The 23,217-nt window shown below is 56.0% G+C and overlaps 1 protein-coding gene across 1 annotated transcript in view; it reads right to left on the bottom strand.

Annotated features, from left to right (window-relative positions):
• RET (ret proto-oncogene) overlaps positions 1 to 7,682 on the bottom strand; it is a 50,740-nt gene extending 43,058 nt beyond the window's left edge. The window contains exon 1 of the mRNA XM_058697115.1: positions 7,427 to 7,682. Coding sequence (XP_058553098.1) covers positions 7,427 to 7,499 — 73 coding nt within the window. The 5' untranslated portion in view covers positions 7,500 to 7,682. The remainder of the gene's footprint in view (positions 1 to 7,426) is intronic.
• Between the last annotated feature and the right edge of the window lie 15,535 nt (positions 7,683 to 23,217).

Raw genomic sequence — 23,217 nt, forward strand, 5'->3', positions numbered from 1 at the left:
TCTGCACACGTCCAGGTCAACACCCTCACACACCCCACCCCCAGGTCCTGGCACACAGAGTGCACATTTCCCCCAGCATTTTGTAGGTCATTAATGATTTGGGGCCATTAATCACATTTTTTCTTTTCCCCCTTCTGGAAGGCTAAGAATCACTGCAATTTTCTGGTGATCACACAGCCACCTATGGGACACTGGAACCAGCTTTGGTGGCTACTAGCTTGCCAGGGGCCTTCTAATTTATTTTTAGCAGCAGAACCCTTTCTCCAATCCGGCTGGTGCTTGGGGCAGGGCTCAGAACTTCGACACCCCTGCGGTCCCTTCCCCCTCCCCCACCCCAGCCCCCCAGGCCATACTGCTCTCTAAGCACTTCTGGAGCCCTGGGCCCTGCAGATCACAGACATCAGCACCCCATGTCACATAGGAGCAAAGGCCCAAGATGGCCATGAGGTACAGCCGCCAGCGCCTGAACTTGGGAAGAGGGCTGGGGCCCTAGGACCCAGGCCTACGGGGGCACAGGCACCTTCCCTGAGTTGGGCCCAGAACTGAGCCCTGCCCAACACAGAACTCTAGCCTTGCCCTCCCCCCGGCTTTGATATTGTCATGGACAACTTGCACTAGCCAGCCCACCAGGTGGGCACACACCTGTTCAAGTGCACAGGTGACCTCTCCGCAGCGGTACCTGGGCTGCTGTACTTTGTGGAGCCACTCATAAGGCAAAGGCAAACAGAGGTGTTTGCTCGCGGCTGGCCACCTGCTCTCCTTGGGGGCCCAGGTGGTGCCTAAACTGTCTCCCTCAAGGTCCTGTTAGTGTCACCTACCCCCACAACCGCATTTTCTAGGGGCATCAGCTCCAGCTGAGGAAACAATGGCACACTGCTGCCTCCTCTTGTCCCACCCCCTCCTGGCCCAGAGTCTCAGAGGGGACAGTGCAGGGGTGCACCGGCTTCACAGCCTCCAGCCTCAGGGACAAAGGGAGGTCCCAGGGGCCCCTACAACCGCACAGCTGTGAAGTCTGAGCTTGATGGGAGCCCAGGCCCTCATCTGGTCCCAGAGCTCAGGAAAGGTGGATGGTAGGAGGATCAGGAGGGGAGGGAGGGCAGGAGGGCCCAGTCTACAGGGCTCCCAAGGGTCTTGGAGTGTTGGCCCAAAGAGGGGTCTTCTAAGGTCTTCTGAGGTGAGGTGGAGCCCTGCCTCAGAAGTCACAGTCTCCCTTAAACCCTCAAATACCAGGCCTGGACTGCCACTCTGGGGCTGGGAAGGGAAAGTCAGGTGGGCTCTGGGAGGCCTGGGCATTTCCACCCCTTCAAGCCTCTCAGGAGCGCCCTCCCCAGGCCACCAGAGGGCCATGCTGGGTGTGGCCTCTCTGAGTCATACTGACCCCACAACCTTCTAGGGGCTGAAGCACCCCGACCCACAGAGCACGGAAGAAAGGCCTCAGAGACCTATGGGAAGCTGAGGAGAGGGAGCAGGGAGGAGGAGGGAGCCCAGCAGGGATGCATGATCCCCTGCTGTCATAACCACACTGCAGCCCATAGCTGGGAGGGTCACTTGCCTGCCTGGCAGCCCAGTGCCCTCCCCTCCCCTGCCCTTCAGGGGGCAGGGTGCTCCTGCTGAGCACCTCTGAAATCACACACATGCTTTTGGGGTAAGTGACAGCTTAGTGCTTCCTTTACTGCCTGTCCCTCCCTGCACAGTGACAGCTCTGAGGTCAAAGAGCCCTTCTGTTGTCTCCCCAGGGGCATCCCCAGCCCTGGAGAAGCTCTCTAGGCAGCAGGCGGTCCCTCAGGGAGTGTCTGTAGATCACTATTACTATCACTATTAAACCACTCACTCGGAGAAACTGCAGAAATGAGGCAGAAGATGACACCAGGAGGAAGGAGAGGGAATGGGGAAGAGGAAAACACAGGCAGGAGAAGGAGGACATGGGGAGGAGGAGGAAGACATGGAGAGAAGGGCACTGGGAGGAAGAGGAAGATATGGGGAGGAGGAAGACATGGAGAGAAGGACACTGGGGAAAAAGAGGACAGCAGGAGGAGGAGGAGGTTATGGGGAGGAGCATGAGGAGTCAGGAAGGAGGAGGAGGACATGGGAGGAGGGTACACAAAGGAGGAGGAGGATATGGGGAGGAGGAGGATATGGGGAGGAGGATGAGGACACAGCAAAGAGGAGGAGGACACGGGAAGAAGGAGGATGTGAGAAGGAGGAGGAGGACATGGGGAGGAGGATGAGGACACTGGGAGGAGGAGGAGTCTATAGGAAGGAGGATGAGGACACTGGGAGGAGGAGGAGTCTATAGGAAGGAGGAGGAGGACATGGGGAGGAGGATGTGGAGAGGAGGAGGACAAAGGAAAGAGTATATAGGAAGGAGGAGGAAGACACTGGGAGGAGGAAGGCATGGAGAAAAGGACATGGAGGAGGAGGACACAGGGAGGAGCATGTGGGGAGGAGGAGAACACGGGGAGGAGGAGGAAGACACAGGGAGGAGGAGGGCATGGAGAGGATATGGATGGGAGGACGACACAGAAGAAGGAGGACACAGGGAGGAAGAGGGCATGGGGAGGAGCATGTGGGGAGGAGAAGGACACAGGAAGAAGGAGGACGTGAGAAGGAGGAGGAGGACATGAGGAGGAGGAGGACATGGGGAGGAGGAGGAGTCTATAGGAAGGAGAAGGAAGACACGGGGGGAGGAGGAAGGCATGGAGAAAAGGATATGGGGAAGAGGAGGCCATGGGGAGCAGGCCATGGGGAGGAAGATGTGGGGAGGAGGAGGATGTGGAGAGAAGGACATGAAGAGGAGGAGGACACAGGGAAGAACATGGGAGGAGGAGGACACGGGGAGGAGGGCATGGAGAGAAGGACATGGGGAGGAGGAAGATACAGGGAGGAAGAAGACACAGGGAAGAGGAGGGCCACAGGAGGAGGAGGACATGAGGAGGAGGAGGAGGACATGAGGAGGAGGAAGAGGACATGGGGGACCTGAGCTGAGTGCTGCCAAGGTCAGGAGCCAGAGCAGGGCCCTCACATAGGAAATGTCCCCCCCCCCCACCCCCCATACCCACAGGAAGGGGGAAATGGTTCCGCAGCAGAAATGCAGCCACTTCCACAGGACAGAAGGAAGCACTACTATGGGAGTGGGGGAGTGCCTCTCCAACTCTGTGCTTTTCCTGGGTACTGGTTGGGCACTTTCTCCTCCCAGTGTGCCCTGGAGCCCTGGGGAGGAGGGCCCCGTCCTGGATATGGAAACATACTTGTACCCATACCTCCTGAAGCCCCGCAACCCCCCCCCCCCGCCCCCGCTCCCCCGGCACAGTAGCTTCGGTCAGGTACTACGTCCCCAGGCAGAGGGTGGGTGCAGAGGCTGCACCCTCACAGAGACCCCTTTCTGCCACATAAGAGCACACACACCCCTCTCCTGGGGCCGGCTATGACAGGGCCATGCTTGGTGGCTGTCTCTAGACCCATGAGACTCCCAGACATCAGCTAAAGCAGTGGTCCAGCCAAATAAATCTGCCACGACCCAGATGAGCTTCTGTTTCGAGCACAGTGCCACACTTCCCTCCCATGCCACTTCCCTCCCTGCTGGAGCCCCGAGCAGGTGAGTCACTGGTGGGCGAGCAGGCTCAGGGCTTCTTTCCCTTCCCAGGAGCCCTCCTCAGCCCCATCCCTGGTCGCCACCACCACTGGCTCAGAGAAGGCATTTGCCAAAAGGCGTAGGATTAGGGGTGAGGAGTCACTAAATCTCCTCCATAGGCTGGAGTCCACAGGTGATGTGGGGCACGGCTTCCTCACCTGCGAAATGGGATACCAAGGCCATGTCCCTCAGGGTTTCGGGAGGTTACAGGAAGCTGGCAGACAGGCAGTGCTCCGCAGAGGACCAGCAGGCTGTGAGTTCCCTGGGGTGGCTCCTCCTCAGCCTTACCCAGTTAAGACCAAGGACAGAGGAGTCCTCCCTCAGGTCACAGAGAGGGGTAAGGCCTCGGGGGAAGTGGCAGCTTCCGGGCCTTCCATTCCCCCTGGCACCCTGGGCTCCATTTTAACAGATACCATAATTTTTAATTAGTTTTCTCTTCCCCTGGCTAAAAGGCCATTAGCTCCCCATTAGGTGAATGTATCCCATTTTCTTCACACCATCAAGGAAACAGCGATTTACTTAGCCATCCCTAAAGCAATTCTGCAGAATAAAGGCAATTTAGCGATGGGCTCAATAAACTTCCTCATTTGCTGTTTGCAGGCCCCACCCTTAGGAGCCCACCAGCTAGCCCATCCCCTGTGTTCTTGGGTAGGCTGGGCCCTGGTAGGGCCCAAGGCAGAGGCATTGTGGGATGCAAGCAGCTCCCAGAGGTCAGAGAGGCATAGTGGGGATGCAGGCTAGGGTGGAAGAGACGGAAGGCAGGGGTCCAGGTCAGCTGGTGAAGGAGGACATGTCTTTTACTAGTCCCTGGCCAAAAAGAGGGAGGGTCCAAAAGAAAGTAAGAAGTAGGTGAGGCAGCCTTCCCAGCATGGCTGCTCTGACATCTGCTGGTCCAACATAAGTGGCCTGCCCAGGCCACACTACAGAGGGCCGGGCCTGGCATCCTGGAGGGGAGCATGCCAAGTCATGGCAAGTTCTTCCTTCTTTGGTGTCAGGGGCTGAAAGTCCCAGGGGTCTGCAGGTAGAGAGGGCAGGTCCGTCCTTGACGCCACAGGTGCTCAGCAAAATGGCACCCAAGGAGACAGGCCAGAAAGACGAGAGACGTGAGGCCTGCTGAAGAACTCCAAAAGTCGAGGAAATGGTGCTACACGGGGAGTCAGGCTGGGAGAGCCCTGGGCTGGGACTTAACTGCTCATCCATGCCCCAAGGGTGGCTGCACCTGTGTTGAGCAGCAAAGTGCCAGAGACTCTCCTAAGAACAAGTCTTAGATGGAAGTTCCCAACTCTGGTTCCAGGATCCCCGGGGCCAATGGGCTGTGTCCCTGAGTGTATGAGGGGGTGAAGGGCAGGGGTTCCTATGTATATATGTGAGGTCCCAGTACGTGTGAGTGACAGGGGCTGGGTTCCCTGGGTGAGGGTGGAGTATGAGTGGGGTTAGGCCTCACTCATTGTGGGAGCGTGTGTGTGTCCATAGGTGTCATGATCACATTATCCTTGAGAAAGGGCAGGAGCATGTCTAGTGATGAGCATTATGAGTGTGTGTGTGTGAGAGAGAGAGAGAGAGACACCCTGTGGGTGTGCACCCATGCATGGACACCAGGATGTGAGAGAGGAGTCTGTGTCAGCACCTTTCTCTTAAGGCATATGCGGTCACACACAATGACACTGTGCACATGTGGAAGGGGAACAAGTTTCAGGGGTCTGTTTATTATGTCCCATGGCCTTGCTCCGGGCATCCCCGTCCCCCGCTTCTTGGCCAGCCCTGAAGCAGTGGGGCTCCTTCCGCTGTGCTCTGGTTTAGGCCACTGCCTCTTCATCTGGGTCACCTCCTTGCTCCCATCCTGTCAGTCTCCCAGCACAGAAGAGAGCTTCCTGCCTTGGGGAATTGTCTGGCCACAGGGGGAAGGTCTCATGCTCTAGAGACACAGCACATCCCCTGAGCCATAGCCCTGGTCACCGGAATGCTGCATCCACAAGAGGGCGCCCAGAGGCTGAGCTGCTCTCAGCCTGGGTGGGTCCTGGAGCAGCATCAGGGCTCATCCGGTGCAGCTCAACCAGAGCCAGGCTCACGAGCTCCAGGAGTGCTGCTTCAAGTGAAGGGTGCCCATGTGCCTCTCCAGAGGTCCCAGATGTCTCCTGTGGGTGCTGCAGGCCCACTTCTCCACCCTCAGCACCAGCCAATCATGGCACCTTGGTCATCCCAAGGGAAAGGTGGGCGGGGCGGGAGGCTCACTTGCCCTGGATTGGAGAGTCTGGCCACCAAATTGCGTGGGCCAGAGGTGTAAAAAAGCCAACTACATCCATGCCAAGTGCCACAGGTTGACTCTTGCAACCTGGGCCCCACAGTCTAGCCCTTGAAGCCTTTCCAAGCACCCCAGTTAAGCTAATGGCTGTGGAAGAGCACGTACAAAGTTGCAACTCAGAGTTACGAGAGATCTTCAGAACATTCTGTTTGTGTTTACTTCTGCCCTGACTGCAGCTTCCTAGGGGTCCTCCCCCTGCAACCCAATGACCCCAGAGTCCCAATACCGGAAACAGGCTCCCTCCACTACATTCCTCCTCAGGGCAAGGAAAGAGCTTCTCCCCTGCCCTCCCCATGGCAGGCTGGGAACCCATTCTGGCTTCAGTATCTACCAGTGGAACCCAGGATCCAGTCACACAAATGAAGCCTTGGGGCAGGCCTGTGAACCCAGAGTCAGCAAGACCAGGGGCTAGAGGCAGGGGACCACCGCCTCTTCTGTTCCCAAAGGCCACAAGGAGGGAAAGTCCTTTGTAAGCAGTGGGGGCGGGCAGGCTTCCCTGTCAGAGAGAAACTTGGTGCATACAAAAGCACTGAAGGAAGAGATCAAATCAGGACTCTTCCAGGAACACTAAAATGTATGGCCAAAGGGATCAAAGATTCTATGGCCTTAGGATTCATTCTGTCAGTCTGGCATCGGGGGCGGTGCCCAGCCTTTGCAAGGCCACATCTAATCCTTTCAGCCCCTACGCTGGCTGGCGGCACATAGCCCTGCCCCACTCTAGGATGATCAAAAGCGCTTGGTAAAGGTTGGCCCAGAGCGGTCTCTCCGTCCCAAAGGCTGTTCCCTTAGGTGGCCCTGCCTGGCAGCGGCTCTAATGCTGCCTGTTGGAACTCTGGCCATGGCGGGGCCTCAGCCGGCTGCGCTGGGCCAGTCAGAGCGGGCCCTCGAGGGCAGCCTCCCAGAAACCATGGGCTTTTCGAATTTTTAAAGACTAGGGCGGCAAAAACGCACGAGGGAAAAGCAACCTTTTACAAAAGAGCAGATCCCCTCCGCAACCCTCGGCGGGCCAGGATATCAGAGCTGGAGGAGGAATGCACCGACGTGGAGCGAGGACAGGAAACCAGGGCGCAACAATCTGCAAAGACAGAACTCCCCGCGCCAAGTCGCGGGCTTTCTGGGGCTACCTCACCGGGCCTCCCCCACCTGCGCCGAAAACCTCGACAAGATCCGTCCGGGTCGCTCCAAGACGCGGCCGCCGCGCGGGGCGCAACCAGGCTGGGACGCGCCGCTGCGGCTCGGGCCCTGCACACCGACCCCGGCCGCCCGGCCCGGCTCACGTCCCGTTCTGGCCGGAGACCCGCCCAGTCTGGGCCTCGAGGCGCCGGGTCGACCGCTCCACCTCGCTCCCGACCCAGCCCAGGCGGCCGGCAACTGCGCAGCGCGCTGCCCGCCGCAAAGAGAAAGGCGTTTCCGAGCGCGTCCACTCCGCCGCTCGGCGCCGGGCGCCAACTTCGCCCCGGCCGCTGCGGGCACCGGCTCCCGGCAGGACTCACCTTCGCCGAGCAGCGGCAGCAGCAGCAGCAACCTCAGCCTCGCGGCGCCGGCCGTCGCCGTCGCCTTCGCCATGGCCCGCGCACGCCGGGGCCGCAGCAAGAGGGCTGCTGGCTGGGGCTGGGGGTCTCGGCGGCGGGGTGCGGCGGTCAGCCTGGCCGCCCCATGCCCGCCCGGGACGCGGCGGACACGGCGGACACTGCGGGCGCAGAGCGTCGGGGCGCGGACTCCGGCTGCTCCACGATGCTGCGCGCCGGGCTCGGGTCGCGGGACTGAGGCGGGGCGGGCGCGGACTGCGCCGGAGGAGTGGGCAGGGGCGGGGCGGGGCGGTGAGGGGGGCGGGCCAGGGGCGGGCCGGGCGGGGCCAGGGTGCGGGCGGGGTGCGGGGGGTAAGGGCGGGGCTCGGGGTACCGGCCGCGGGCGCCTGGTGGGGATCCCGCCGGGCGCGGAGAGGAAACCTGTGCGGGGCGCGGGATGCTGGCCGGGCCCGGTACGAGTAGGAGCGAGGTGCTGGACGCGGGGTGCGGGCCTGCCACCCGCAGCCCCAGTGAGCGCACCTCTGCACGCACAGCCACTCTTTTCAGCCTGTGCGCCCGCTCGCGGTCCCTGCGCTCCGCTCTTTACGGCCGCCCGCCGGCTGAGGGCAGGGAAACCCGGCGGGGATGAGGAGTCACGGCGGACTGGGTAGGGGTGCGCCCGATCCGACAAGGAGACGAGGCGGGCGCCCCGCCTCCAGGCTCTCGGCGCCGAGCGCATCCTCCGCCATTTCTCAGAGGGGGGAGGCGCGGTGGGAGCGCGGCCTCTCCTGGGGCCCGGCGGGAGGAGGGGAAGAGCCTGGGCAAGGGAAGGGGAGCCTGAGCGCTTTCTGCGCACTCCTGGAGCGAGCCTGGCGTATGGCTTACAAAGTCCGAGGTCGCGCTGAGGGATAGGGTAACGTTTCCCGGGGCTAGTTTGTGATCCCCCTCTCTTTAGGACTGGTTCAACCAATGGGAGCAGGAAACTGGGTCCGGGCACACCTTTCAGAGAGGCCTGGCACTGGCAGCTTTAATAGAGTGTTTGGAGGGCAGGTGTCCTTTCCCAAACAGAAGAACTCTTAGAATGTGGACTGACGGGGTAGGAGAGCAAGTAGCAGGGAGGAGCTGGAGCCCAAAGTAATTTAATTGTTGCCCAAATAAATGATACCCATGAACACATCCAATCCCATAAAGGGGGAGACTCTGGGCCCCTAACATGGAGGTCCTGGAGTGAGGTTGCGGTTGGATTCTTGGTCTCTGTGGGAAAGATCCACTGTTCTACCACTCCTCGCTGTCTTTTGAGGAATGGTCTCCACTTAGGTGAAGAGGAATAGAAACCCAGGGAGCCTTGGGGTGGGAGGGTTCCTGGGCCTGGGGCGCCCCTACTTCGGTGTCTCTTCCGCCTGCTGCGCACAAAGCCCCGCCCCCCTCAGGGCTGAATAAGAGATCCGCACATCACTCTGCAGATATGAAGTCAAAGTGAAGTCACCCTCGCAGGCAGGAGGAGCTGCCAAGACAGAAGCTGGCTGGGGGCTCTGCCAGCTGAGATGTCCAGAGCAAGCCTGCTGGCGGGAGGCCAGGGCACAGTGCTGCCAGCTCAGGAGAGCCACCCTGTGGCCACCAGACCTTGTGTTGCTTGCCACACCCCCCACCCAGAGCCCCCGGGGCCCTTGGATTTCCGGGGCTGGAGTTCGCCATGGGAGGGTTTTCTTGGGTGCGGACAGGCCCTACTTCTGGTGCTAATAAGGATTGCCAAGGCTGTATACTCAGGCATCCTCCCAGGGAAGGGACTTGAGCAGGAAGGAAGGGGCTCGGGGGTCTTCTTCATTACAAATATCCCATGGCAGGAGAATGCAGAAGGAGAGGGGTGGCCTGCTGCATTCTTTCAACCAGTCTCACCCCCACACCTCCCAGGGACCACTCTGGCTAGGCCATGGCTGACACTGGACGGCCTGGATGTTTGGTTGTGCTCTGTGTGACTGTCTCAGGGCTGAGGCTGTGGTCCTGCCTGGGCCACCTCACAGGGTTTTGAGTGGACACCTGACACTATGGTGGGGCATTGCCCTCTTCTTAGAAAAAGGTCTGGGAGGCTTCATATGTAAACTCCTGTACACAGGTGCATATGCACGCATTTATACATATGTGCGTATGCCTGTGTTCACATAGATGGACATTCCTACTGTCTCCCGCTGCATGCCCAGGGACCTGACCAGAGTGGCATCCAGTAGAGGGCAGAAGTGAAAGCTTGGTCTTGCTAGCCTGAGAACTGCAGGGAGGGAGTGACTCAGCCCTGTCTGGGCCTGGGCATCGGCTCAGGATCCCTAATATCAGAGCAGCAGGAAGGAGCTTCCTCAATCAGCAGAGAGGAAATAGATGTGGTCTCCCTGAGGACTGACAAGGGGAGGTCAGAGGTCACACTGGGGTACAATCCAAAGAGGCCAGGCTGTGATTTCCCAGGAAGTCCTTCTCCTAACTTCCTGTCCCAGGGGCTCCTGGGACATTTGCCTGGGAGAGCCTGCAGGAGGTTCCTGCTCCCTGTCTTGGCTTCCCCTAGTCATCTCTCTCTGAGCCTCAGTTTCCCCAACCGTAAACATCCCCCTCTCAGAAGGAAGAGTGAGGATAAAAAGAGGGAGTACACCTGAGGGTAGACCTCAGTGGCAGGTGCTCAAGAAATCATGGCCATTGTCTTGCCCAGGTTTAGGAGATGGCTATGGCATCCTTGCCCCAAAAGACCACAGTGTTGTGGGGCATGGGCTCCCACAGGCACTGAGAGGCTTTCTGGGATCTGGGGAGGGGGTGCGTTACTGTGTTGTCTGTTAGTGCTCCCCACTGCTGCCCACAGACCCCCTTGGAGTATCACCAGGGTAAGTTTAATCAATAGATAGATCCCTGGGCCCCACCTCCACAAAAAAATCCAACTTAAAAAAAAGTTCCCCAAGAGATTCTGATAGGGGATTCTGCTTTGAAGTGAGTCAGACCTGAGTTTTTATTTTGCCACTTGTGCAAGTCCTTGACCTCTCTGAGCCTCAGTTTTGTCATGTATAAAATGGGGGCTGAGAATCGAATAGTGTCTGCAAGGCCCTGTCGCCAGCACAGGGTAAGGTGCTCAGTGGGCAGGCAGCTCACATGTGCTCCCAACGGCAGTCTTTGCTTCCGAGCAGGTGAGGCCTACCTGGAGTCCCTTGGGTCTGGCCCCCAAACACAGCATAAGGAAGGGAGGGTGGAGGTCAAGCCCAACACAGAAACGGATCCCACCCAGCACAGGCTTGCCCAAGTGGGGAGAAGCTGCTGCTGGGAGTACGAGGCTAGGCAGGATGCATTGTGACTATGACCCAGGTGGCTATGGGGACTCAGGGAGGTCCAGGGAAGCTGAGAAGGCCAGCTGTTAGGGGGGGACACTGAGTGCAGGGACAGGAAACCCTGGCCCTGGGGGGCCTTGCAGGAAAGGGGACACAGCCCAGTCCAGGGGCTACTGAAAGACCAGGCAGCCGTTCCTAGAACTACCAACAGAGGCTCCTACCAGATGTGGTCAGAGTGAGCACGGCAGAGGGTCTCAGTCCCTCCTGCAGGCAGCTTGACGCAGTGGCTGGAAGCATAGACTTTGAGACTGACTATGGGTGCTGTTAGCTAACTGCTCAGTGCCTCACTTTCCCCCTTGTAAACGCGGGTATCAATAGTCCCTACCACTACACTCTGCAACCCCAGTGGGGTGTCGAGAGGGAGGAAGGTCTATTGCCATTGCACGGTTTTCCCTCCTCGAGGCACAGCTGCCAAAAGAGCCAAGGCCCACCAGCTGGCTCTGAGGGCCCCATAGTGGGGCTCCCCACCCACGTAGTTAAATATGTAAATATGCTGTCCCCACGGCACACTCACAACACACCAGGACTGGGCTCGCAGGGTATGGCGCAGGGACGCTCTTCACCTTACTCTGAGCAGGCCCCGCCTGCCTGCCTTGCCACCCGCAGCTGGTATTTGCAGACAGGGCCTCAATCTGGCTGGTGGGCCTGACAAGGAGCAGGTGCCTGAGGCCCCAGCCCAGGGCTCCAGAGCACGAGCAACTGGGTCCTGCATGTCTGTCAGAGCCCCCGTGTAGCTCACCTCCACCCAGAGGGCCTGACCTCAGCTCTTTGCCCCCACTCCCCCTTCCTGTTGTGGGCCCCCTCAACAGACTTGTTTTTCTCCTCTGAATTTCCTCCCTCAACTCCCTTCCCTCCTCTGTTCTCCCTTCCCCTTCTTCGCCTCCTTCCCTCCCCCCCCTTCTCTCAAAGGAATCTCTTCTCATTCCTTTCTTTTTTTTTATTTTAAGTTTATCTTATTTATTTTGATAGAAGGAGGGAAGGAGGGAGGGACAGAGAGAGAGGAAGGAGAGAGAGAATCCCAAGCAGGCTCTGTCAGCGCAGAGTCCGATGCCGGGCGCCAGCTCGAGAACCGTGAGATCACAACCTGAGCCAAAATCAAAGAGTCGGATGCTCAACTGACCCAGCCACCCAGGTGCCCCGTCCTCCACTCCTTTCCACCAGCACAAGAACCAGGTTCGCTGCATCAGTGGGGCCCAGGTTCTCCACCTGTTACATGAAAATAATAATAATAATAATAATAATAAATAATAATAGTAATGCAGGGATGTGAAGTTAAACCCAAACGAGGTTTGGACAGGATCAGCACAGTTCCTGGCTCAGCAGGAAATGGACATTTTTCTTACTGTTCTTCCAAGGGCTCCTCTGAAGGGCAGGGAGCCATCCGGGTGGTAGGCCAGGGGTACTGGCGTGCTGTGAAGGTTGCAGGTGGTCTCTGAGTCATGTCCTTGTCTGTATGACCTGGGCGTGTTCCCAGTAGTATGTTCCCAGTGTTTCTGGGCCTAGGTGGGAGGGAAAGCAGAGTTCCTTCCCCCCAGGTGCCCGAGAACAAGTGAGTCCCCATGCAGTCAATGTGAGCTGTCACTGTTATCATTGGTTCCCATCAGCTGGAGAAGCTGAAGCTAAGAGACCCAAGAGGTCAGTGGACGTCGCTAAGGTAGCACAGAAAGCAGGTGGTTCCTAACCCTGAGCTGTCTGCTTCTCTGTGCTCTGGCTCCCCACCTGCATAAGGAACAATTCACACCGCCTGGGGCTGGCGAAAGCGAACCTGGCCACGTGAGCCTGGCCCCCGTCTCTCGCCCACCCCACGTGACAAGCTGCCTTCTCCGTGGAAAGACAGAGCGAGCCCTGGAACCGCAGAGTCTCTGGACGCTGCAGCACTTATCTGGCCATGTAATTACACATTCGGGAATGCTGGGTTGATTAATGCCTGTGCCCCACCTCAGCTGAGTCCCCAGCTCCAGGGCACCGCTGGCCTGAGGAGGCCGGAGCCTGGTGGGGCCTCGGGCCTGACCGTGCCCACCTCTTGCATCATGTGGACGCCAAGGAGAAGGCCCATCCTGGCTGACAGGCGCGTTGTGGAGATACAAGGGGGCTCAGATTGGCAAGTCCAGCAAATGTGGCCTGAATGCCTTTTAGAAAAAAACATCTCCCAAGGCAGTTTCATAATCTGCCTTGTAATGCAGATTTAGACAAGTTTTTACGAATGCACTTTTTAAAATAGGTCTTAATGGATCCTTTGCAGTAGTTACAGCCCATTGTGTAAATGCAAACAGAAGGCTTTTTGAAAACATGTATTATTGATCAGAAAGGCAGCAGCAATTAGAAGCCAGTGTGTCATATTATTCAATACACACTTCCTATACAGGCCTGCTTGTACTCACTCATAACTTTCTGACAAATTATCCTGTCACTAGGAAGCCTTTTCTTTTCCCTTTTGCTTCTGAAAGCGCAGGAGGACCTCCCCATCGGTTATTAGCTGGAGGCGAATGAAAAATTAAGCTTATCTTTACCGGAGCAAAACTTACTTACGACTTCTCCGTTGGTTTCAAGACTAAAATGGCAAAACCTTCAGGCAAGATGGATGATGCTTCTCGATTTGGTCTATGGCCCAAATGGAAAACAAAAAACAAAAAAGCAAACAACGAAAACACCAAACTGATGACAAGGTAGCAGTGTGCTACAGGAAGGACAGAATCACCTGCCCGGCGTGGGAGTGGGGGGGGGGGTGTGGAGCCAGGGGGGACCAGCTGGAAAGCCTGCTCTGCGGGAAAGATGCGGAAGCAGAGGAGGAAGCAACCCAGCAGCCCAACGAGGGCCCACAGGGAGAAGTGCCATCTGAGCCCCTAATGTCCCCCAATGTTCTTATCTTCCCTCCCCAGTCACAGAACCTAAAATGATCAATTGATCAAGTTGGGATCTGTTTTCACTCAAAACCTCATGCATGAATCCGTACTTTACCCAGTCTGCACATTTCCCGTTTACCCTCCTTCTTGAAGGGTTCATTTATGTAACAAACATTTACTGGGCACTTCACCATATTCTGGGTGCTATTTTCAGCATTAGAGACCCGACAGTGAATAAACCAAAGGCCTTCCCTTCATGGTGCTTCTTGCAGACCGTTACCAACACAGGAAGCACATAGGCAGTACATCTTAAAGTGACCCCAGACAAGAAAGTACACAGGGGAGGACATCTGTCAGGGCTGGCTGCCCCAGGGAGCTGACTTGGGGCAAGCTGCTGGGGAGAGCGCTGCTCTCTCCCTGGAGACGGTGCTGGAGGTGGGAAGGGGCCTTGGAGTTCTGCCCCAGCACAAGTGAGATGCCACAGTTGGTCTTCTTAGGAGAGCGTCTCCTCAAGCAGCCTCACCCTTGCCTTCTGGAATCTGCAGCTCTGGTCTCTGCAGGGCAGGATCTGCAGGGCAAATACTCTGGCCTGGGCAGTGTTTTGGAGCCAAAAACGTCCGCCGTGCTGTTGGAATGCTGACAAATAGGAAGTCCATTGACTTAATGCCCTGTAATGGCTTCTGAAGGATCCTTGCCCAGGATGGCGTGGGTTGACACTCCGGGCGTGGTGTACAACTTCTAGGTGCATCTCAAGCCTGGGTGCAGGTAGCAGCTGTGAGCTAGATGGGCTGGGGGAAGGGGGGCTGGCAGAGCTTGGAGGTATAGACTGGGTGGCTCTCACAGCCGCTGTGTTTGCAGACGGGCCCAGGAGCACAGCACCTACTTGCCCCCGAGCTTGGAGCTCTCCTGCAGAACTTTCTAGGCTATTTCAGAACGCCCAGGCCAGTCTTGGGCAGATGACTGCTTCTATTCCGGGTTGCTTTCTGAGCCTAGGCCTGCCCAGAGCTCGCACCCTTGCTGCAAACCCCTCATGCAGGCCAGATGGGGTCCCCTCTCTGCTTGCTCAGAAGTTTTCCAGGCTGGCCTTCATCTCCTAGAATAGTGCTGTCCAGTGGAACATTCTGTGATGATGAAGACATTCTCCTCTGTGCTGTCCAATGTGATGGCCAAGTGTGGCTATCAGGCACTTGAAATTTGGCTAGTGGGACTGAGGAACTGAATTTTAATTTTACTGTATTTATAATAATGTAAAATTAAATAGTCACATGTGACCAGTAGACTTGCTGGGCAGTGAAGCTTTAAGAAACAGCTCCCCAGCCCCTTCCTAGACTTCCTGGCACAAAGCTCCCCTACTGGAGTGAAGGCAGAGCAACCAGAGCCTTCTGAGTTGCTTAGCCAGAGACCATGTGGGTGCCCAGTGTGGTACCAATGGGCTCTCTGGTCCAGAAGCCTTCTTCCTGTGGTTTGGAGAGGCCACAGCCCCAAGGAGAAGGGCAGCATTGCTGGGGCACACTGTAGGCACCCCTCACCCTGGGGCATGGCTGTTTCCCTCCAGGTCCAGCCCCGGGCCTGACCACCCCTCCTGAAACTCTGGGCCTCCTCAGGCAGAGTGCAGCAGCTCTCAGGGGCCTCTTCGCAGAGGGGCTGATGAGCTTGTGCATATTAAGATGCAGTGATGAAGGGCTGTCAGGGGACTCTGTGCAGCAGCCTGAGACCCAAGGGCCTACTCGCTGATGCTGGGAGCTCAGCACCTGGCCCTTCTCCACGATCCTTGTCCTTCTGCTAGTGAGCTCCCCCCACCCTCACCATGGTCTCAGACTCCCCACGTGTTGCCTGGCCACTGGCCTCCACTGGCTGTTCCTCCTGCCTGGAACATTCTTCCCACCTCCTCCTGGCCCCCTCTGTTGTTCAACTCCTACTTGTCACTCAGAAGTCTTGGCTCTAAGGCACCTTCTTCCCAACCCACATAGATACTCCAAAGGGGACCCGGTATACCTTCTGCTCTAACTGTGCTGGATTTATCTCTGAGCCCTTGACTGGGGACCCAGTGAGGATTCAGAGCATGGGTTAAATGTCCAGCTATAGGAAACAGTCCTCCAGGTGGTGGGGACAGCCTGGGCAAGGCAAGGCGGTGTGCTCAGGAAGGTAGGTGGGGGAGCATGGGGTCCTGGGCTGAGATAGCATCTGTCCTGCTGCCCCCTCCCCACGTGCACCCCCATGCCCCTGTGCCCCTTCTTCCTCTGGGCTGCCTCCCTTGGTGTGACTAAAAGCCATCTGTAAAAATCACCGGAAGGAGTTACATGACCATGGGCTTGAGCTGTAGAATAACTTGCAGGGAGAGAAAAAGGCGCCCCAAATAAATCATTTGGGGCCTGACATTTGGAGCGTTTGAGTTTGAGACCAAACACAGATGCCCTTTAGATAAATACATTTTTGAGAAGTGTTCCGTAGGAGAAGTTTATGACTTTAATAGGTTTTTAGTGTCAGAGAAGCATCAGGAAGTGTTTTGTTGAGAGACTTTCTCTTAAAAAGCTCAGAATCCTTCTTTTCCCTCTGGCCCCTTAAACATAAGGATACAAGGATCCTCAGCCAGGGGTGCATTCTCCTTTTCAGGTTCTCTAGGGATTTGTCCTGGGCTGGGATTGCTCAACTGAGGAATGTTCAAGAAGGTTCTTAAGACCTCAGTGCTCCAGGCAGGGGTGAGGGATGGGAGGGGTCTCTTGGGAAAATGATTTAGTGGCTAAGAAGTGTCCTTTTCATTCAGAGCAGCTCCCCTCCCCTCCCTGCCCCAGCCCTCCTCCCCCTCCCCCGGAGGAGTCTGGATGGCTGGTCCTCAGGAAGGAGAAGGGCTCTGTGTGGAGTACGTGGGTCCCCCTGAGGCTTCCAGAGATTGGCAATTTTCTATGGATTGGAAATCTTACGAAGTTCCCCACACTGAAGCCCAGGAGTATGAAGGAGCTGAGCTCACCTCGGGCCCCATGCCAGAGAGAGGAGACATGAGAAGAAGGTCAAATGCAGTCATGTCTGGAAGCTTCTCCCTTCCAGCTAAGAGACAGGCCCCCACCTGCCCATCCCAGTCTCTGCCCCAGGACTGCCCGGACCCCTGGGTCCTGCAGCTGCCCTCTGCCCAGCTCTGGCCTGGACACGAAGTGCTCACAGGTGGGGCTGGTGCCACTACCCCTGTGCATATGCTGCCCTGCTCTCAGCCCCCGCCTTGTCCCCCAGGACGAGGGCTACATTATGAGGGGGTGAATGCCCTCCTGGACTTGCAACCCATCCTTGAATGGGTCCAGCACCAAAGAACTATGCCCCAGATCACCTGTGCTGTGGCTTAGGCTGGGGATGTGGGGTGGAGGAAGGGTGTCCCTGGCCAAGCCGGCCTGACCTCAGGCTTGTCTTCCCATCATCGTGGGTGGGCTGGGGCACACAGAGCCGAGGCAGGACCAGGAGGGGCCCACTGCGATCCATGACCTGGCTCCCAGTAAACACGCGGATGGAACTGAGAGGCTTCAAGGCAGTGCAGGCTCTGAGGGCACAGGCAAGCTGCCTCCTAGCACAGCTGTCTGATGAGCACTGGGGGTGGTAGGGACCAAGAGAGAAGGGACAGCTGTGTCTGTGCTGTCTTCCCGGGGGCAGCAGAAATGTTCTATTCAATCGATACACCAAGACTCAACATTGATTGCCCAGGTGACTTTTTCAGCACATTTTCAACAATTCCGGCTGCTATAATGGAGAAGCCTGGCCTCGGTTTTTCCATTTCTGAGGATATGCTGCCCTCCCACCCTGCCCCTCCATCTTCCATCTCCTAGCCTGGCCCTCAGGGACCTGTCTCAGACCCTCCCTGCCTCAGACCCCACTTGTGAGGATCTCCCCATCTTCCAAGATGGGAGTTTGTGTGTAAATGGGATTGTGTGTGGTCAAAGTCCTGGTAGCTCTGTCCTGGCTGTCTCGGGCAGTGAATGGACAGGGAGGTGGATGTTGAGAGGCTGGGGTCTGGGTCCCTCCCCCCACCCCAAGGGTCACCTTCCCCTACTAGGGCCCTGAACTCACCTCCTCAGCCCCTGGGACCTTCCAAGACCCTGATCAGGAGTCCATCTAATGGGTAGATGAGAACAGATTAGACAAAGTACCCACGATCTTCTAAAGCTTTACTCCTGCCTCATAATTTATTTCCTTGCAGGATCCAGGCACTTGGATGCAGCTGATTTCTTAGCACCATTTACAACCCTTTTGTTTTTTCACAGTTATGTCTTGGAAGCAGCTGCCCACAGACTGAAAGCAGCCCATAAACTATGTATAATCTTTGAGGGCTCTTGTGACCTTGCCTGTGTGGGGCAGAAGGCAATGACCTCTGTTTTATTTCCCAGGCTGACACCCAGGCTTGGATTGGGGTGTTGGCTCGTTACCTATTTACATCTGTAACTTATCAGCATTCTCCAAATCCTAGAGGTTTAGGGTTTGATTACGCCTGTCTGACCTCTGAATAAGATGCTCTGGGAGGTAAATCTTTGGGGCAGAGGGGGTGGTGAGGCTGAATCATCTCTCCTAGAGAAAGAAGCAAGCCCTAGAGGGGCCTGAATAAGAATGGCTCACAGGTCGCTATTGAGAAACTACCTGTAGGCAGCCCTGACCTGGAACCTCCAACTCACTCAGGGTCACAGCACCTGCTCAAGTGGTAACGGTGTCCCACTTTATAGGTGAGGTCACTCAGGTGCAAGCCCGGGTGTCCTTTCTCTGGAGCCCTCATGCTACATTGTTCCTGGTTCCCAAACTCTGGTGGAGGGCTGATCAAACACAATGTGGCCTGCCCCCCTGGGTTCCGACTCTGGACATGGGTGGGGGTGAGAGACTGTACTCATAACCACTTCCCAGGAGCTGCCAGTGCTGCTGGTTCCAGGCCCACAATGTGGGATCCATTGTTCCAGAGCAAGTGGGATGGCAGAGAGGTGGGTGACAGTCTCAGGGTGGAAGGCACACACACACACACACACACACACACACTCTGACCAGTGCACTATGTCCTTGGCGGGTCTCTCCACCTCCCCTGCATCACCTCCTGGTTTCTAGTCTCTATCCACCCCTGACATACGCCCACGGTCCTGGCTTTGCTGGGGGCCCACCAAGAACACATGTGCTGTGTTCCTCTGCAAGGACCCACCTGCATTTGCAGCCAGCTCTGTTTCTTCCTAACACTCATTTCTTCAGCTAGGATCCTATGTGAGGTTCAGACCCCTTGGAGTCTGCTTGGGATGGGGAGTGTCCAGCACCTTCACAGTGCAGGCAAATAGGGTGTTTATTTCCATGGTTGGACTGGATTCAATGCATGATCCGTGGCTTGACCCTTGCACAGTATTAGGCTTCAGGGAATCTACAGCAAATGCATTTCTCCAGTCTGTAGAGCAAGATGGCTATTGCCATCATCCTGATGACCTTAGTTCTAGGAGAACTGGCTTTGCCAAGCCATGGTCATTTGATAAAGGCTGACTCAGGACCTGTGTATGGCCAATGGGGGCCTGGGGAAGCCAAGGGATGAGAGGGGGACAGGGGATCCTGTGCTCTTAGTTGGAGGCACGTAGGCCCCTCCAGGACAGCACGCATCGGCGGCAGCAGCATCAAGGACTCTGGCTGGCCTGTGCATTGTTATTTCCAAAGACTAAGGCTTTGGAACAAAGGAATTTTCATTCTTTAATGAAAACCTTGAAGCGAGAGGAAGCACCCCACTAAATGACTGATACTCACTGAGATATGCACTGCTTAGAAATGTCTCCTAGTCAATGAAGAAGAGATAACGGTCAGTGGAATAAAAATTAATCTGGCCACTATAGGAATTAATATAAAAACATCAGATGCAGGACTTATAAGGGATGCCACCTCCAACTAACCCTCCCTGGGTTAAATACCCTGGGGATGATGATTTACGTTCTGTGCTGTAGGGCTCTGTGGCATAATCAATAGGGATGAGAAATGGGGCCATTCAGCTGTTCCTGCCTCCAGGCTGGGGAAAGGAGCCCAGGGGAGCACATGGCTGCCCTGGAGGCTGCTGGGAGCAGGGGACACATCTAAGCCCACTCACCTTCCTGTCTTCCCCTTCCTCTCCCTCTCTGGTGAGTGCCAGGCCAGTGGCTGACAGGCTTCTGGAGGCCTGGGTTATGACACCCCCTCACTAGGACTCACCCCACCCCCAACCCTCCCGGCTACAGGAGGCGCCAGAGGAGAAGAGCGCAGGGTAGACAGGGCCAGGTGCTGCCTAAGACCAGAGCAGTGGGATCCTCCCCCCTGCCCCGGGGGGCTGGGGCTCTGGTGAACCTCCTAATAGTAACCAATCACACACACCCATCTTTGCTCTGTGAGAATTACTGCTCCAAACTCTTGGTTTAGGTGACGCTTGCCTAAACAACCATTCATTCTCACTACCTCTAAGCTGAGGTCCACTCTTTCCCTCCAGGAGATGGAGGTCCAAGCCCTTTGGCCAGTCCCTGGGGTGCTTCTCTGCAGGGAAGCTTTAAGCTAGGGCTCACTGTAGGTCCCAGTCTGGCCTGCCTGCCATGCCAGCTGAGCGGTGAGGTATACTCACTCCTTCGTGGTGAGGGCCATACTAGCTCAATTCTACCCCACTGTGCATATGCCCACCTGGGCAGCCAGGTGGGCGAGTGGCGTCAGGGCCAGCCAGGCTCCAGCCTCACACAGTGGTGTCTGCCCCCCTGCCCTGCACCTCCCCCCCATAGGCTGGCTCCCTGCTCTCCACCCTTCGCACACCTGCTCCTGAGGGATAGAGGAACACATTACCATTTGTCTCCTGATACAAGGCCCTGGAGGAGACCAATTCAAGGAGGATGGAGGGTTTCTCCCCAAGCCCGTCTCTGCCAAGCCCCACCTCCCCTTGGGGGTCCCTCTCCCTCTACGCTCTACCAGATCTGGACTCCTAGCTTGTGTCAGGGATCAGGGATACCAGCTCCCCACCATGCCAGCCTCTCACCATGTTCTGCTCAGCCCTCTGCTCTTACACTGAACTGTAGTCATTGCCCTTCAGGTGTGCCCTCTGCTTCTGCTGAGCTCCGACCACACATTCCTTAAGGAAAATTCCTGCAAGGCTAGTAGTAAGGAACATCGTGGGGAAAGGCCTGCTTTCCTGTTTTTGATGACATGAGAACCTGGCCCTTCCCAGGGAGACCTATTGATGCCTCCTTTGTGTGCCCCACACTGAGCAGCCCAGGAGAGAGCCTGTGTGTCCCCCCACACTGCTGCCCATGCTCACACTGGGCCAACCCAGGGAAAGCCCCCATGCTATAGTCTAATGTTAGGGACAAGTGACCCTGAATAATCTCAGGCATAGAAAGGCCCCGGGGGACCACCCAGTCTAAGCCTCATCATAAAGATGGAGAAACTGAGGCCTTTGGAGAGACTGGCCAAGGCTATAGAACAAAGCAGGCCTCCCAGCCTCCAGGGTAGTGCCCTCTGCCCTCTGCCTATTGGACGTGGCTGCGGGGCTGCCCACAAGGCTGTTCTGGGCTACCATAGTATCGTATTGAATCATACTAAGGAGATAAACATAAATCCACAAATTATTCTTCGCATTATGTCATGGGTTCAAAAGTATTTCTCCAAATCCATATGTTAGATTCCTAACCCCCGGTGCCTCAGAATGTGACCTTATTTGGAGATAGTGTCCTTACAGAGGTAATCAAGTTAAAACGAGGTCATTAGGGTAGACCCTAAACATATACGACTAGTCTCCTTATAAAAAGAGGGAAATTTGGACGCTGAGACACTCAGGGAGGGATGACGTGAAGAGGCACAAGCTGAGGAGAGAAGCCTCAAATGGATTCTTCCTTCCCGGCCCTCGGAAGGAATCAACCCTGATTTCAGACCTCCAGCCTCCAGAACTGTGAGAGAACACATTTATGTTGTGGTCTGGGCCACTTTGTTGTGGCAGTCCCAGGAAACTGATACAGTTGATAAAGTTCATGATAATGAACTTAGAGCACTATTACTTTTTTTTTTAAATGTGTATTTATTTTTAAAAATTTTCTTTAATGCTTATTTATTTTGAGAGAGAGATAGACAGAGCGCGAGTGGGGGAGGGGCAAAGAGAGAGGGAGACAGAATCCGAAGCAGGCTCCAGGCTCTGAGCTGTCAGTGCAGAGCCCGACGCGGGGCTCGACCTCACAAACTGTGAGATCATGACCTGAGCCGAAGTCAGACCATTAACCGACTGAGCCACTCAGGCGCCCCAATGTGTATTTATCTTTTGAGAGAGAGACAGAGTGCGAGCAGGGGAGGGGCAGAAAGAGAGGGAGACACAGAATCTGAAGCAGGCTCCAGGCTCTGAGCTGTCAGTACAGAGCCCGATGCGGGGCTTGAACCCATGAACCGCAAGATCAAGACCTGAGCTGAAGTTGGAGGCTTAACCCTCTGAGCCACCCAGATGCCCCAGAGCACTATTACTTTTATTTGTTTTTATTTTGGTGAGGAGGTTGGTGTTTCAGATATTTTTTGTGGTTTTAATTTTTTTAGTTTGTTTTGTTTTTATGGATTCACAAATTGGAATGTATTTATTTACACTTAGTGGTTTAGAAGGAGACGCTGATGGGGAAGGCTGCCTGGCGCATTCTAGGGGTGGAGGCCCAAACGGGAGGTTGGGTCCACAGTTGCTGGGATGGGCGTCAGAGAATTGCTGGATGTGTGGGCTGTTGAGGTGCAGAGCAGACAGGGAGCCACAGCCCACATCTCCCACCATCTTGGTGACATTTCTGTTCCCCAATGTCCCCGATGGCAGTGACATTGATCAGGAACCCCATGGCAACCCAACTAGGGCACCACCATCCAGCCAAAGAGACGGAGGGAACAGGCTATTGAGCCCTTGCTTGTCCTTTCACAAAATAGCAGGTCAGTGTTATTTTAACAGAAAGAACTTCATGGGAATTACTGGTGTAGGCGTCATCGTACAACATGTATTTTAAATAAAATCACAGACCTTCACTTGATGAAGCTTATTCCGGAGAACGTCAATGTGTTGTTTAAAGCCCCACTGACCCACTCAGCTTAGTGACAGTTTTTGTTCTTACAGCAGCCCCATTACCGCTGCTTTTCAGTGGAGGCCTAAAATAAGCAATTTCTCTTCAGGCCAGAACTCAGCTTGCTACAGGTTCACAGAAGGGATTCAGAGACTTCACAACCTTTGGGAAAATGACCAAATATCTAATTTGGAAGCCTAATGCCTAGCATCTGGCTAGCATGGAAACATTTCCCATTGAATAGAAAACCCCAGCCAGAGTTTCCAGGCATGGAGCATGCCCTGCCCTCCCCCCACCCAATGCATGGTGGGTCCAGTTGAATGTCGCTCTCCACTCTTCCCACAGATCCATTCCAGCTGGAAGTTCCCCCAGGACAAGGAGCCCTATGCTCACCCAGAGTCTTCTCTCAGTCATCTACAGAGTCAGTGCTGCATCCCTGGGACAGAGAAATCCCTGGAAGTCCTAGAGATCACCCAGGGTACTGTTCCCGTTATCTATTGCTGAATAGCAAACCATCCCCAGTGGAGTGAGTGTCTTAAAGCAACACCATCATTTCTTTTGCC

Source organism: Neofelis nebulosa, chromosome 13 (assembly GCF_028018385.1).
Source record: "Neofelis nebulosa isolate mNeoNeb1 chromosome 13, mNeoNeb1.pri, whole genome shotgun sequence".
In the NCBI taxonomy this organism is placed as follows: domain Eukaryota; kingdom Metazoa; phylum Chordata; class Mammalia; order Carnivora; family Felidae; genus Neofelis; species Neofelis nebulosa.